At 41.8% G+C, this 13,745-nt stretch overlaps 1 protein-coding gene across 3 annotated transcripts in view; it reads right to left on the bottom strand.

Annotated features, from left to right (window-relative positions):
- Positions 1-13,745, bottom strand: part of LOC146812000 (uncharacterized) — a 356,521-nt gene that overhangs the window by 61,462 nt on the left and 281,314 nt on the right. For all 3 annotated transcript variants that reach the window (XM_085618974.1, XM_085618975.1, XM_085618973.1), the window contains one exon: positions 8-53. In XM_085618974.1, coding sequence (XP_085475100.1) covers positions 8-53 — 46 coding nt within the window. The remainder of the gene's footprint in view (positions 1-7; positions 54-13,745) is intronic.

The following is a 13,745-nucleotide window of genomic DNA, read 5'->3' as shown; positions in this document are numbered from 1 at the left end:
TACTCACTTGAAGCTTGTGTTTGGAGGCAGCATAGAGGCTGGGGACGTTTTTACTGTGAAGAAAAATCAGAAACACAGGAGACGGAGTATGGTTATTTATATATCACTCATTACATGAGAACGATATGTTCGTACCATATTAAGCCACTAGTGAACGGGTGTGCACAAGCAGTGTGAAACCAGACACCATTGAGACTGTGCACAAGCCACATCATGAAACAGACAGCCAGGTTAGCTCAAGCAGTTTGGAATCAGTCTAGTGTGAAAGTGCGCCTATGCAATGAAATCGCATAGGCGTACAACAAAGCAGGCAAGGAGCAGTGCCAATTCTGCTCCAGTGAGCTGTGCAGAAGCAGGGTGGTGAGTGACACTAGTCTGTACCAGGCATCACATTGTTCCTACACGCAGCAAGGATAGCCCCACAGCTCGGCTGGCAAGAATGTTACTTGAACCTGGGGAAGCAGAATCCTTGCAGCGATCTCAAGGTCACTGAGAGGGTGCCACAAATGGAATGAATTCCAAACGCTAATGAACCCAAGCAGTAAACAGGTGTGCAGAAAGAGAAGGAACATCGTTACTAGTAAAGGCATGCACAAGCAGCATAAATGAGCTCCCAAGATTAGGTGTGCACAAACAGCCGAAATGACACTAGTGACGTGCACACATGAGATTACATGCAGAAGCAATGGGAATCCGAAATAGCACAAAAGTGTACACAAGTAGTGCAAGTCAAAATGACCGCGTGGGTGTGCATCACAGCCTAAATACCAACACTCAGAAGTAGGTTCACACAAGTATGGTGTCCAGACATTGAGCTGGTGTGCCCAGTCATCATGGATCTGAGCACATCCCCTGATATTCTGCATAAGCTGCGTAATTCAGGACCAGAGGAAAAAGCAGATGGACCCCAGCCATTGTTCGGGCCATTTAGCGGCACTGCGTTACCAAGTGTGGGGAAAGCCGACTGGACCTACAACTGTGAAATTTAGATTCCTCTCTAGAAGAGGACGGTCACTACAGCAACATGTGGTTTTGCATAGAATGGTATAGTCCTGCACAGGCACCAGCACTGTTGTGATGGTGTGCACAAGTATTGTCGATGCTGCCATTATTGACAAGGTGCCCATATGCAGCCAGTCAGTCAGTCAAACAAACTTTATTCGGCCAAATTGGGACTATAAAAGCACATATGCACAAACCATGAATAAAAGGACTAAAAACCATACAATTCATTGTACAAAAATCTAAAAACTCATATGAGCTAATCTTATATAGGTCTTTAGAGCCCTCAAGTATATGATTAGCCCATACGAAGTTACAGTACTACAGTTTCATAAGCCTTGTTAAAGTGCATTTCTATATGATATTCATCACATACCTGCATAAAAACATAGTTGCTCTACTACCCATTTTTTACATTGTCAATTTATTTCCTATGCCTTAAGACCACTGCTAAAAAGCTTGCCATCCCAAAACATATCAGAGGTGAAGACAGCATTTGCAGGTATATCAAAGCAGGCCTCACTTGTGCAAAATTGCAATGTTTTAAAAGTGGTAAAATATATCTACTCCGAAGATTATAAAATCCACAACAAATATAAAATGTAAAAGATCTTGATCCGAAAAATCATCACAGGTACAAGGCTTTAAAGACCCTGGTTTGAAAAGCACTTTGGAAACTAAAGAAACCAGTGGATACAATTAAACCTAAATCTTATTCGCAGAAAGTAATGGTGTAGATTTTTAAGATAAGACCAAAAAGGTTGTTCTAGGGGCCCAGAGTTCAATATTATGTATTGTCTTATTGTCCATTTTTTAAGTTCCATAGTTTCCCTTTCCAACACCCTCCTTACTGGGAATTTATTTTTAATAGCTTTAAACTCTTCAGGATGCATCTTTCTTGGATATGTAAAGAGATCAAGACATCCTAAATTAGCTAGTTGCTGTGAAATGTAAGCCAACTAAGGTACCTCAGCGAGCCTATCCAGCCTCATAAAATCTATTAATACACGTTGATTCAGGGTATGTGTGGGACTCAACAATGCTTTTAACCACCAAATTAGGGGAGTTACTGCTATCTAATCAGGAATGTAACCCTGCCCTAATTCTTCATGCATCATAAAAGTCGGTGTACTGGTGGGGGGGGGGCCAGGGTAAAAGCTTCCGCAAATATTTATTTTCAGCCACTTGCAGATCACTGGTCTCCTTATAGCCCCATACTTCACTGCCATATGTGGCCATTGGTAAACATTTCTCATTATAGATCTTCAAAAGTGGACACAAGGGTTTGCTCCCCAATCTCTTCCAAGGTAGCGCCAGCTGCTCTAGACAGGGTATTTTTCCTAAGTAATCGTTGCGCACCCATAACCCCTTTTCATCAAACAAAATCCCCACATACGGGAACGTGGCAACATTTGTCAGTTCCCCACCTTTGCATACAAGCGTACACTTTTCCCATTTTGAATTACATATGCACATTGTGTGATTTAGAAAAATGTATCGACAGGTCGAGTGAGATCATAAAATCAATAAAGGAGTTTACAAGTCATTTTAACTCCATTGGTGTCCTAGCTGGCAAAATGGCATCATCTACATATGAGAGAGCAGGTATAGATTTAAAGCCTGCTCTATGGATGCCGTTAATAGCAGTTTCCAAGACAGCCCCTAAATCATTAATATATAGCGTAAACAAGACAGGGTCCAAAATGCACCCGTCTCACCCCTCTGTTCATATCCCAGAACTTTGTAAGGGAACCATTTTCGTTAAACCTTACAGAGGCAGTCAAATGTAGGTGATACCAATGTAAAAATTTCACCAAATAGGCATCCAATCCATAATCTTTTAATATGGGCCATAGTTTTGACCTATTCACTCGATCGAAGGCAGACGTTAAATCCATGAATGCCATATACATACTGCCCTTTTTAGCAATTGTATAATTGCCGGTCAGCATGAGCAAGTTTGTACATTGATCCACAGTTCCTATGCCTTTTTTAAAACTATATTGCAATTCTGAAATTACATTGGTGGCATCTACCCACGTTTTTAATTGATCTAAAATCCCCTTTCCCCTCTGTATGTTGTGTTTTGTTTCATTTAAAACTTCAATAAACACATTTAAACATAAAATAACCTTTCCCATAATGTTCGCAGATTATTCTAATAATGAAATTGGGCGGTAGCATGCGGGATCATCCTTAGACCCCTTTTTAAAAATGGGTAAAATAACCGCTGTGGACCATGAAGGCGGGAGACCGCCTACTGTCGCTGCATTAAAAACCTTAGGTAAAATCTTTGCCCATGTCCCAGGATCAGCCTTATAAAAGTCGGCAGGTACCCCATCAGGCCAAGGTGCCTTTCGACTAGCAGTGGCCATGATTGCTTTCTGAACCTCATCTATCCCAAAACTTAATGTTTGCGTCTCTAAGGAGCCATATATCTTGGTCTTCTCCTTTGTAAATCTGTTCAAAGTGGCTAACCCATCTATCGGCGGAGATGACAAAGTCTATACTCGCCGTATGCTGTTCTGCAAAAAAGAGACTATTTACAACTTTCCAAAATTTTGTACTGTTGTGCAGGGCACTAACCTGATTTAGATCCAGTCATGCCTGTTCTTTCCTTTGAGGTATAGCTAATTTATAAGCTTTACTACATACCTTAATCATTTGTGTTCTTTGGCTTTTGTTTTAGGGCGAGCATAAGAGCCTTATGGGTTTTAGAGCAACCTGTATCAAACTACTATTCCTTTTTAAAATCCCCTGTCCTTTGCCTCCCTATTAAATTGTCTGCAATTCGCTTGTCAACGTTACCAAATGCTTCTATAACCACAATGGCGTCTGTAAAATTATCAAGAGACAATTCAATATCCTCTTTTCCCTCCATATACAACTTGGCTAAAAAGGCTTCTTGAATTATCTTCCCCCACCTTATTTTACGAGCCTGGTCTATTGGCATGAAGTCCCTATTTGCCAAACTCTTTCTCTCACCCCCATGGAAGACTGACTCCCCTATAATTTCTTAAGTTAACAGATTATGATCACTATAACTGCAGATAGGGTTTACTTTTAGTATGTCAATCAACAGAGCGGCCGATACCATAATAAAATCTATGGTCGAACCGCATCCCCTGCCATTGAAAGATGGCACTGAGTCGGTCTCCCACGTATGATCAAGACAATATATAATTATTCATTGCAAGTAAGCTTTCTAACCGAGAACCTTGGGGAGAATGTTCAAAATGACTTGAAGGGGTTAAGATGTCCCCGGATCTCCCACCTTGGAAAGAATTAGAGGGACAAAGATGTATGTTAAAGTCTCCCATTATAATAGCCTCAAAGTAGGGGCTCCTCTCCTCTCCATATTGCTCCAGAAAACCGTCTAGTGCAGCAATATGCTCGTTATCATTTTCCCTGCAGACGGAGTTATAAATGTTAATTACCAGGGTTCATGCTTGGCAAAAATGAATTCTACATTTAACACATGGGGAGAAGAACAAAATAACCTCTTCATCGTGCAGGCTAATTTAAGCGATATCAAAGTAAGCAGACCTCCCTTTGCACAGTCTATATGCAGCCTGGATCCAGACCGTAGCAAAGTGTACAATAGCACAGGCCACATCACAAATGACACCTACGACCTTCACTCAAGCCACAAGTTAGTGAGCAGGTGTGCACGAGCTGGTTTTAGGTAACATTCATAGACGGCATACAGAAGCAGTGTGAATGCAGACATCTGTGAGGTGTGGTGGACCAGCGTAAATTGCAGCACTAGTAAAGCGCGTGCAAGAAATGTGAAAGCAGACACTAGTTCGTGCCAGTTCTAAGGAAAACCAGTTTTAGGTTGAGATGCATGGCGCTCTTCACGGGAATGTTCCAGATTACTACAAGCAGCATAAGTGAAAGGAAGGCGAAGTGGGATGGACCTCACATCGAACACCAAAGACCTTGCATGGTCTTTGACACAAGTGATACGGTAAGCACATGCAAACTGAAATCAAACACTAGTCAGAAGATATTCCAAGGCATCGTGATCCTTAACAGTTTATGCAGATCCAAGCAGCCTGAATGCAGTCACTAGTAAGGTGTGCACAAGCACAGGGCACGAGTTTAGCAGGTGTCCACAAGGTACATGAATGCCAACACTATTGATAAGGTATAAACAGGCAGCCCGAATCAGGGCTGTAGACTGGAGAGATTTGATATGACCTGGCCCCCAGTAATAACGTTATAAAGGTAGGTGGTGTGGTGTCTTAAAGCCATCAACAAATCAGTTTAGTTCAATTATGTCTTTATTTCGATTATCAAAATCATAAAAGATAAAAAAACATCAACAGTATATGCATCAAGGAAATTACATAATAAATCAACAAGGCGGTTTGTGGCTGGACTGTAACCGCTCAGTGTCTGCTCTTCTTCGTAGTCCTCACTACTAAGCTACCACTTTTTCCTCTTAGATATTGGCTCACCTTTCTATTTACAGAGCTCTCAAGTGACTAGTAGGTGATATGTAAGCACTTTAGAACACCTTCATAAATACATATCACAGAATTGTGAAAAGTGCCTTGGTTTAAGTCAGAGTCCTGCATAGTCAACGTGCTGCTGTAATTTGGGGCGAGGAGGAGCACCATCATGCCTGCTGAGGAGTTGGACTGCGTCTGCTAGGAGTGAGGCTGCACTAGAGTCACAAGGTCACACCAGACTGCTAGGAGGAAAGAGCAGCTCAGTGAGGTATGGAGCCGGTACATTGTGGTCTCTGATGTCAAGTTGAGCCTGCACCTTCCCTAAGCCATCAGATGCATTTAAGGTTATGTGTCTCGTTGCTTCTTCAGCCCAAGAGAGAAGTGGAGGAAGTCAGACTTCATACCCGCTGGGTAGGTCCTGGTCACATCAGCTTGAGGTGGTGGTCCTTAGTCTTCCTACCTGTTATAACCTTCCTTCTCCTTAATGTTCACTGTGTGTGTTGGTACCTTCCAACACCCCCCGCTGTTACTTCCCTCTTGGTACAGTCTAAGAAGGTGACAGGAGAGCACCTTAGAATGTTCAGATGTGGAGCTGAGGAGTGCCAGGCTAGGCAGTTTGAGATTTGTCAACAAACCCTTTTTCCCTTCATGGAGTTTGAATCTCGTTTGTAACATTTTGGCGATGATTGGAAGGAAGCTGTGCAGGGGACAGCTACAAATCTCACCCCTGTTTACTTTGCCAGCCTGTTCTGTTTTGCGTCCTATATCAATATTCTCCTACCTTTGGATTTTCCTCCGTGGACAGCGCTATTTGTGGCCAGCAGTGCTCTTCTCCTCATCCTGCCAGCGTGAGGAATTTCCTTCGTTTTCTTGTGATTCAGCCTTCTTCCAGTGACCGATGTTCTTCGCTCCGGGGACCTGTGAAGAGCGCTCGCTTTCGGAGGCTGTGCCACCCCTCTCGTCTTTTCGCCTCCTTCAGGTAGTGTCTCGACATCTGCGCATATGGGTATTGCGTGTTTTTCATCAAGTCATGTGAGCAGCGTTGGACATTTGCCGTGCAGCGTCTCTTTTTGTGTTTGCGCTTCTTTGTTAATTGAGGAAGTGTTTGAGAGCGTTGGGAGTGGTCTCCGCTTTCTGTCATCGTGTGGGAGTATCTTTCTCTCACGTTACACGCTCAACAGGAAGTAGTGTTCAGATATCAGCGCATGTGGTTTTTGCGCTGGAAAATTCTCAATAGTGTGGGTAAAGTGGACCCTGCGTTTCATCGGAGGAAGCGGAGGAAGCATCTTTCTGCCTCATCACGTACTTTCTGTAGGGGCTCCATTTTCAGCGGCGTCCAAGGTTGGGTGCACTGCACTGTTCACATCTGCATATCCTCATGTTTTGAGTGCACAGTTTCTTCTGTGTGTGCATTCATTTTCTCAGTTGGATCCTCTGGAACTTTCTGGCATTGTTTGTTCCATCTTTTATAAAGCACAGCGATCGGGAGGACCTTTCCTTTTTCTACAAGTAAGTGCATCCACACGCTGATAGGCACAGCTTGCCTGCAGTGTTTTTCCTAATTGAAAACTTTACGCTACCAAAGACAAGTTTCCTGGTGCTGTCAGTTTTCTGCAGTTTGTAAATCTACAGTGAGCTGACTACTGCTCTATATCTCTCGTGTTCGATATTGTGCCTCTGTTGCTTCCTAAAATTGGTGTGTATTGGCTGGTATATACTTAAGTTTTCTTTTTATTTTGTGACTTCCCTATATTTGCATAGTTATTTTAAATTGTCAAATGTCTATTACAAATATGAATCAAACGCCTCCATTTTTAAATGATGAAGGGGAGCCAGAAATCCCATGGGATAGGTGGGTTAAAATGCTTCATTCATATTTAATTGCGATAGGAGGTGAAAAATTTTCCCCAGTCAGGAAACAACACATATTACTGCATAATTTGGGCACACAAGGTAGAAACATTTATGAAGACCTTGCAGATACTGGGGAGGAGGATGGTGATGGTGATGTGGAAGTTTTCACAACCACTCTAAGGAAATTAGGTGCTCATTTTAAAGATAAGGTAAATGTTGTTTTGGAACGTCATAAGTTTTTTCAGAGGACACAAGGAAAAAATGAAAAGGTAACATCATACATAGCCACTTTGAGAGGACTCTGCCACTTGTGAATTTGGTGCACTTAACGATTCGCTCATCAGAGATCAGTTGGTTCGTTGCACCAATGATCACAAGGTGCAAGAGAGGCTGTTAACCCTTAGTCCAGAGTTAGATGAAGCTGTGGCTATAGCGAAAAGTATAGAGCACACAGCTTTTTGCGTCAAAGAAATGAAATGTAGTAAAGAGTTAGCATCAAAAGAGAAACATGTTAATGAAGTTAAAGAGGAGGATGAGATTTTAAAAGTGGAGTATAAAGGTAATGTTGCTAAAACTAAACTTAAGAAAGAGAATTTCAAATGTTACAGATGCGGTAATACTAATCATCTTGCCAACTTTCCTAAATGTCCTGCTAGAGGAGTTCAGTGCAGGAAATGTAACAAAGTGGGACATTTTTCTAAATTATGTAATTCCAAAGATGTAGGAAAAAGTGTGCATGTGGTTTATGATCAAGCCACTGAAGCTGGAGACAACAAGTTTATATTTCAGGTACACAGTGATGACGAGACAATTAGTTATCCCATTTGTGAGATACAACTGGATGGAAAAGTGGTCAAGGCATTTGCTGATTCCTGTTCCCCGTACACCCTCATAGAGGAAAAGACTTTTCAAAGTATGTTTAAGGAAAGTGAATATATGTTAGAAGATCCTGATGTACATCCTGGAGGGTACAACAAAGATCCCATTCCCCTAGTAGGAATGGTGAAAATGCGTATCACTTTTAAGGATAGACATACCTGTGGCAAGATTTATATTACTAAAAAAGGCAGTAATATACTGGGTGGAAACACCAGAAAGAGTTGGGAATCAGGCTTGACCCCAATAATACAGAACAGGTAATGTTGGTTGATAGATCGCTAACAGGGAAGGAAGTATGTAACGAATATCCAGAAGTGTTTACTGAGAAAGTAGGTTTGTTAAAAAACTATGTGCATAAAATCAAGCTAAAAAAAGATGCTGTTCCAGTTACCCATAAAACCAGGTCTATTCCATTGGTAATGCGGGAACCACTAAAAAAAGTGTTGGAGAGACTAGAGGGTTTGGGCATTATTCAGGCCGTAGAAAGTTCAGAATGGTTGGCCCCCAGTGTTATTACTTCCAAAAAAGAGAGTAATGAGATTCGCATGTGTGTGGACCTCAGGAGTCTCAATGCTAATATTTGGGTAGACAGGTATCCACTTCCCAAAATAAATGAAATGTTGTCTGTAATAAACCATGCTAAGTTTTTTTCAGTACTAGAACTTACATCGGCATATCATCAAGTGGCGTTACACCCAGAATCCCAAATCCTCACAGCATTTACCACACCTTTTAGCACCTACAAATTTCTAAGAATGCCGTTTGGGTTAGCCTCGGCTGCAGCGACTTTTCAGAGGATAATGCAGCATGTCCTTAAGGATCTGGAGAAATCCATCTGTTTCCAAGATTACATTTTAGTGTATGGAGCAGATGAAGAAGAACATAACCACAATCTAAGGAAAGTATGCACTAAACTTAGTGAGGCAGGTTTCACCATTAAAAAAGAGAAGTGCAAGATTGGCGTGGCATCAGTTGAATTCTTAGGGCATACTTTGTCCAATGAAGGCATGAAGCCTAAAATGAATCTCGTAGAAGCTGTGGTTGAGGCTCCCATTCCTGTCAACAAAGAAGAAATAAAATCCTTTTTAGGATTGGCAGAGTACATGTTCAAATTCATTAAAAATTTCCCGCAATTAGTACAACCTATCAGAGACCTTTTAAAAAAAGAAAATAAATTCAAATGGCTACCAATCCACGACAGTGCATTCATGGAACTTAAAAATGCCATCGTTACAGCACCTTGCATAGGTAATTTTGATAGTACTAAAGATACTATCCTTACTACTGATGCCAGCAATAGAGGTATTGGAGCTACTCTTTCCCAAATGCAAGGAGGGAAAGAGAAAATAATAGCTTTTGCTTCTAGAACGCTCAAAGATGCAGAGGTTAATTACTCCACAATAGAGAAAGAGGCATTATCATGTTTTTGGGCCACTAATCATTTCAAATACTTTCTATGGGGTATACCGTTCGTGCTCAGGACAGATCACAAACCTCGTGTCAATATTTTCCTCTAAAGACATAGAAAAAACTACACCTCGCATTGGCAAATGGCTAGTGTCATTACAAAATTTCAATTTTAATATTGAATACGTTCCAGGCAACGGAAATCAGGTAGCTGATTGCCTTTCACGGTTACCTTTAGATAAACATTTTGGAGACGGTGCAGGGGATTTCGAGATCCTGCAAGTAAGCATTCCCTCCATTTTAGAAGACGATTGGAACATGCTCATGTCTAAGGATGTCACCCTAAAAATGGTTAAAGAAAAGATCATTAATGGTTGGCCTAAGAAATGTAGTGACCTTCCCAAGGAGCTACAACCATTCTGGAACGTAAGAGATGAACTTTCAATTACAGACACCAATGTGTTCAAAGCAGACAAGGTAATTCCCCCGGGAGAACTCAGAGAGCGTATCAGTGAAATAGCTCATGAGGGCCACCTGGGTAGAAGTCTTACCAAAAGCAAACTTCGGTCAGGATATTGGTTTCCTGGTATGAACAACTGTATTGAGGAGTTGGTCAAAGGGTGCAATGCTTGTGGTCTCAGTGATAAAACCAAGAGCACACGGAAAACACCCCTGGAACCGGTTCACGTGCCCATAAAAGCATGGGAGAAAGTAGGTATGGACATCATTGGCCCCCTTCAAATTCAAGGTTTGCAGGAGAGATTCATTATAGTGTTAGTAGACTATTTTTCAAAATGGATCAGTCTTAAATTTGTCAACAAGGTAGACACAAAATCAACCATACTTTTTATGTCAGACGTCTTTGCTAATGAAGGTATTCCTCATACCCTCATCACGGACAATGGGGTACAGTTGGGTTTCTGAAGAAATTAAACAATTTCTTAACAGTCTGGCAATAAGACACATCCGCACTCCATTATACTGTCCTCGTGCTAATGGTTTAGTGGAACGTTGCAATAGGCTGATCAAAGAGTCTTTACAATTGGCCATGGTTGCAGGTAAACCCATTGTTCAGTCCATCAAAGATACTATTTGGTCATACCACATCACTCCCAACAGTATTACTGGGTATTCTCCTTTTTGTCTTCTAAGGGGACGCAAACCAGGATCAAAACTTACACCCAACTGGTTATTTGAAGACAGCTCTTTTGTAAGAGATGACATTTCAACCAGGAATAGAATTGAGTGCAACCAGAAAATGTACAAACAGGCTTATTATCGTAGATGGGGAGCCAAGTCACGTGAATGGAAAGCAGGTCAATTAGTTCTTGTTAAAAGACCTCCCGATGGTGCTAACAGGTACGATCGATATTATGGTCCAACTAGAATAAAGGATGTAAAGAAAAAGGTAGTTACTATGTCTGACGAGAAAATGTGGAGTAAGGATAGATTAGTTCCATATTCAGAGCAGAGTAAAGGCAACGAGTTTGATGTGAAGAACAGAATACAAGACAGCAATCCCGTAGTCAAGCACAGTGACAGGAGTGTGAGACCACCCAGATGGCATGGAGACTATGTAATGAAATAACTGTCATGTTGTTGCACATGTTACTATTTTTGGTCAGTATAAAAAGTGATGTCCTGTGGCGCCCTGCCATGTAATTATCTTGCTGAGTTCACCATCTCATCTCTCTCTCTCTTCCTTTGTTTTTCCTTCCTTTGTTTTTCTTTCCTTGTTTTTATTTCTCTAGGAAAGGAGGTGTGTTATAACCTTCCTTCTCCTTAATGTTCACTGTGTGTGTTGGTACCTTCCAATACCCCCCGCTGTTACTTCCCTCTTGGTACAGTCTAAGAAGGTGACAGGAGTGCACCTTAGAATGTTCAGATGCGGAGCTGAGAAGCGCCAGGCTAGGCAGTTTGAGATTTGTCAATAAACACTTTTTCCCTTCATGGAGTTTGAATCTCGTTTTTAACACTACCCCTTAGGGTTCTGGAAATATTGCTGGTCGAAGTCACAGTAAAATGTATCCAAAATACGGCCCAGTTCCTAGTGCCACCAGACACAGCCAGCGAGTGTGTTCCCAATCCCCAAAACTAGAAACTCTTGACAGTCACTGGCCCATCTCCAGATACAGGCCCCTAAAGAGACGCCATATTTGTGACTCAATAAAGAGTTTAACCATTATGCCCCCTGAAACAAAGACTAGTCGGGTCCCCAACATTTCCATGGACTCCTGTTCACTGTGTATTGTCCGTCTAACCAGACTCCGAAGACAGGACACAGATTAGGAGGGATTCTAGCTGCTTGTGGGCCCTACATTATTATTTAGGGTGATACCTTGTATTCTTGCTTTCTCCCGATTTCAGGGGCGACATATTACTCCACACTGTGGTGTCTCAGAGATATCCATGGATCAAAGTTGGGTCCAGCGTCAACGCATCTATATCTATTGCACACAAATTCAGACCCACTGGCAAAAGTTTTGTTCCTACTTGGAAGTAGGGAAACAACCACTTATGAAGCTGCCTGATTCAATCTGAAACAAACTCCCATAGAGTAGAAATCTAGTGCCCATCACTAACAAGTTAGTATAATATTTGAGACCATATTTCAGCCCTAAAAGGTACCACGTTCACTTTTTAATTCAACCATGGGCTTACCTGTTAAATGTAGGTGTTTCTTTAGTGGAGGCTCTGTGTAGACATTGATTTTAGTGACCGTTATTCACGGAGTCATACTAAATCTGAGTTTTTAACTCCCTTTACCTAACCGAGTAAGTCCTCACTGCTCATCCTCGCTACCTAAAGAGAGTCAAGTACCTAAAGTGAGTAAATTGGATATGCATTTAGAATGCACCAGTATTTGGGCAATATGTCACCAAACGTAAACAGTGCCCACAAGGATACTGTCCAGTAACCACTGACTTGCATAGGACCTCATGGATACGACTCACAGTGCACGCAGCGCAAACACAATGAGATATCATTCTAAAGGTTTAATTGTAGGAAATCAACTATTCAGTGAGTTATAGCTAGACTGTTTCCATGAGACATTTCTCTGATCCATTGATCTAGCAGTGTACATGGGGACGGATGCATGCACTGGAAACACTTGATTCAGACCACAAGTGCTGTGGCCTCTCCGTGCCATCCTCTTCCCTAAAACCTGCTAGTTTACAATTTTGCCACAAACTATTGTGGTCCTTCTCCGCATCTCCATCGCCCATTCTATGACCGGATGGCTGAGTGAACTGAAAGCCTCCTGCTGGAGGATTCAAGCCGAATATGGGGCCATCTGGACATCGATAGTTAGAAAGATGGAAGGCAGCTTTGCCAAGATTTAGAGTTTGGCAAATTGTGTACCATTAACTGTGGTACCTGTAACACCATACATTTACAACGCTTGGAACTGGCAGAAGTGCAAAATGAAGGACTACACAAACAGCAAATTAGCATTATTATTTCAGGCAGCCGATCTACCTTGATTTCTCTTTCCTTCTTCATCTGATGCTATAATGAGCTTTCCTCTTTGCTGAAACAAAGCATTTTTCGACGTGCTCAAGCAGACCACCTTTTCCCTTTGCCTTGGAGCAGGGTTAATTCTGTGGGCGCCTGGTTTCAGTTTCAGCCACTTCACATACTTCTATGAATAATTTGAAACGCATCTGTGTGCTTGACCCAAACCTTATGCACACTCAGCAGAACCATATGTACACAAATCGCACCATGCGTAGAAACTTGCAATACAATGGTATTCAATTTACTGACATCAGAAGGATAGAAGGCTGAAGTGACTTTATTAGGATTTGAACCTGTGATTTTGGCAAATCATGGAACTGGTTAGTAGTGAGCATTTAAGTCGCTGATCAATGAAGATGGTGCACAGAGTTAAATGCCGGTCTCTGATAAATGTAATCTGCATGTCATGAGCTTGATCCTGCCGCACCCAACTCACCCTTCCATCCCTCTGAAGATGGAACACATATGCTAATATTAACATCTGTTATTGTGAGGAAAGTGGTTTAATAGTGTGGTTCTGCAAGTTTACCATGTAATAAACTCACCAACCAGTCTTGGGTCCAGCCAGGCTTGTTTGCAAAACCTTAGCTCAAACCTGGGTAGTTGTGGCTTTGAGAAAGGAACACG

Source organism: Triturus cristatus, chromosome 7 (assembly GCF_964204655.1).
Source record: "Triturus cristatus chromosome 7, aTriCri1.1, whole genome shotgun sequence".
Taxonomy (NCBI): Eukaryota; Metazoa; Chordata; class Amphibia; order Caudata; family Salamandridae; genus Triturus; species Triturus cristatus.
Note: the sequence above shows the minus strand (reverse complement) of the source record. Positions and strands in the feature narration are given on the sequence as shown.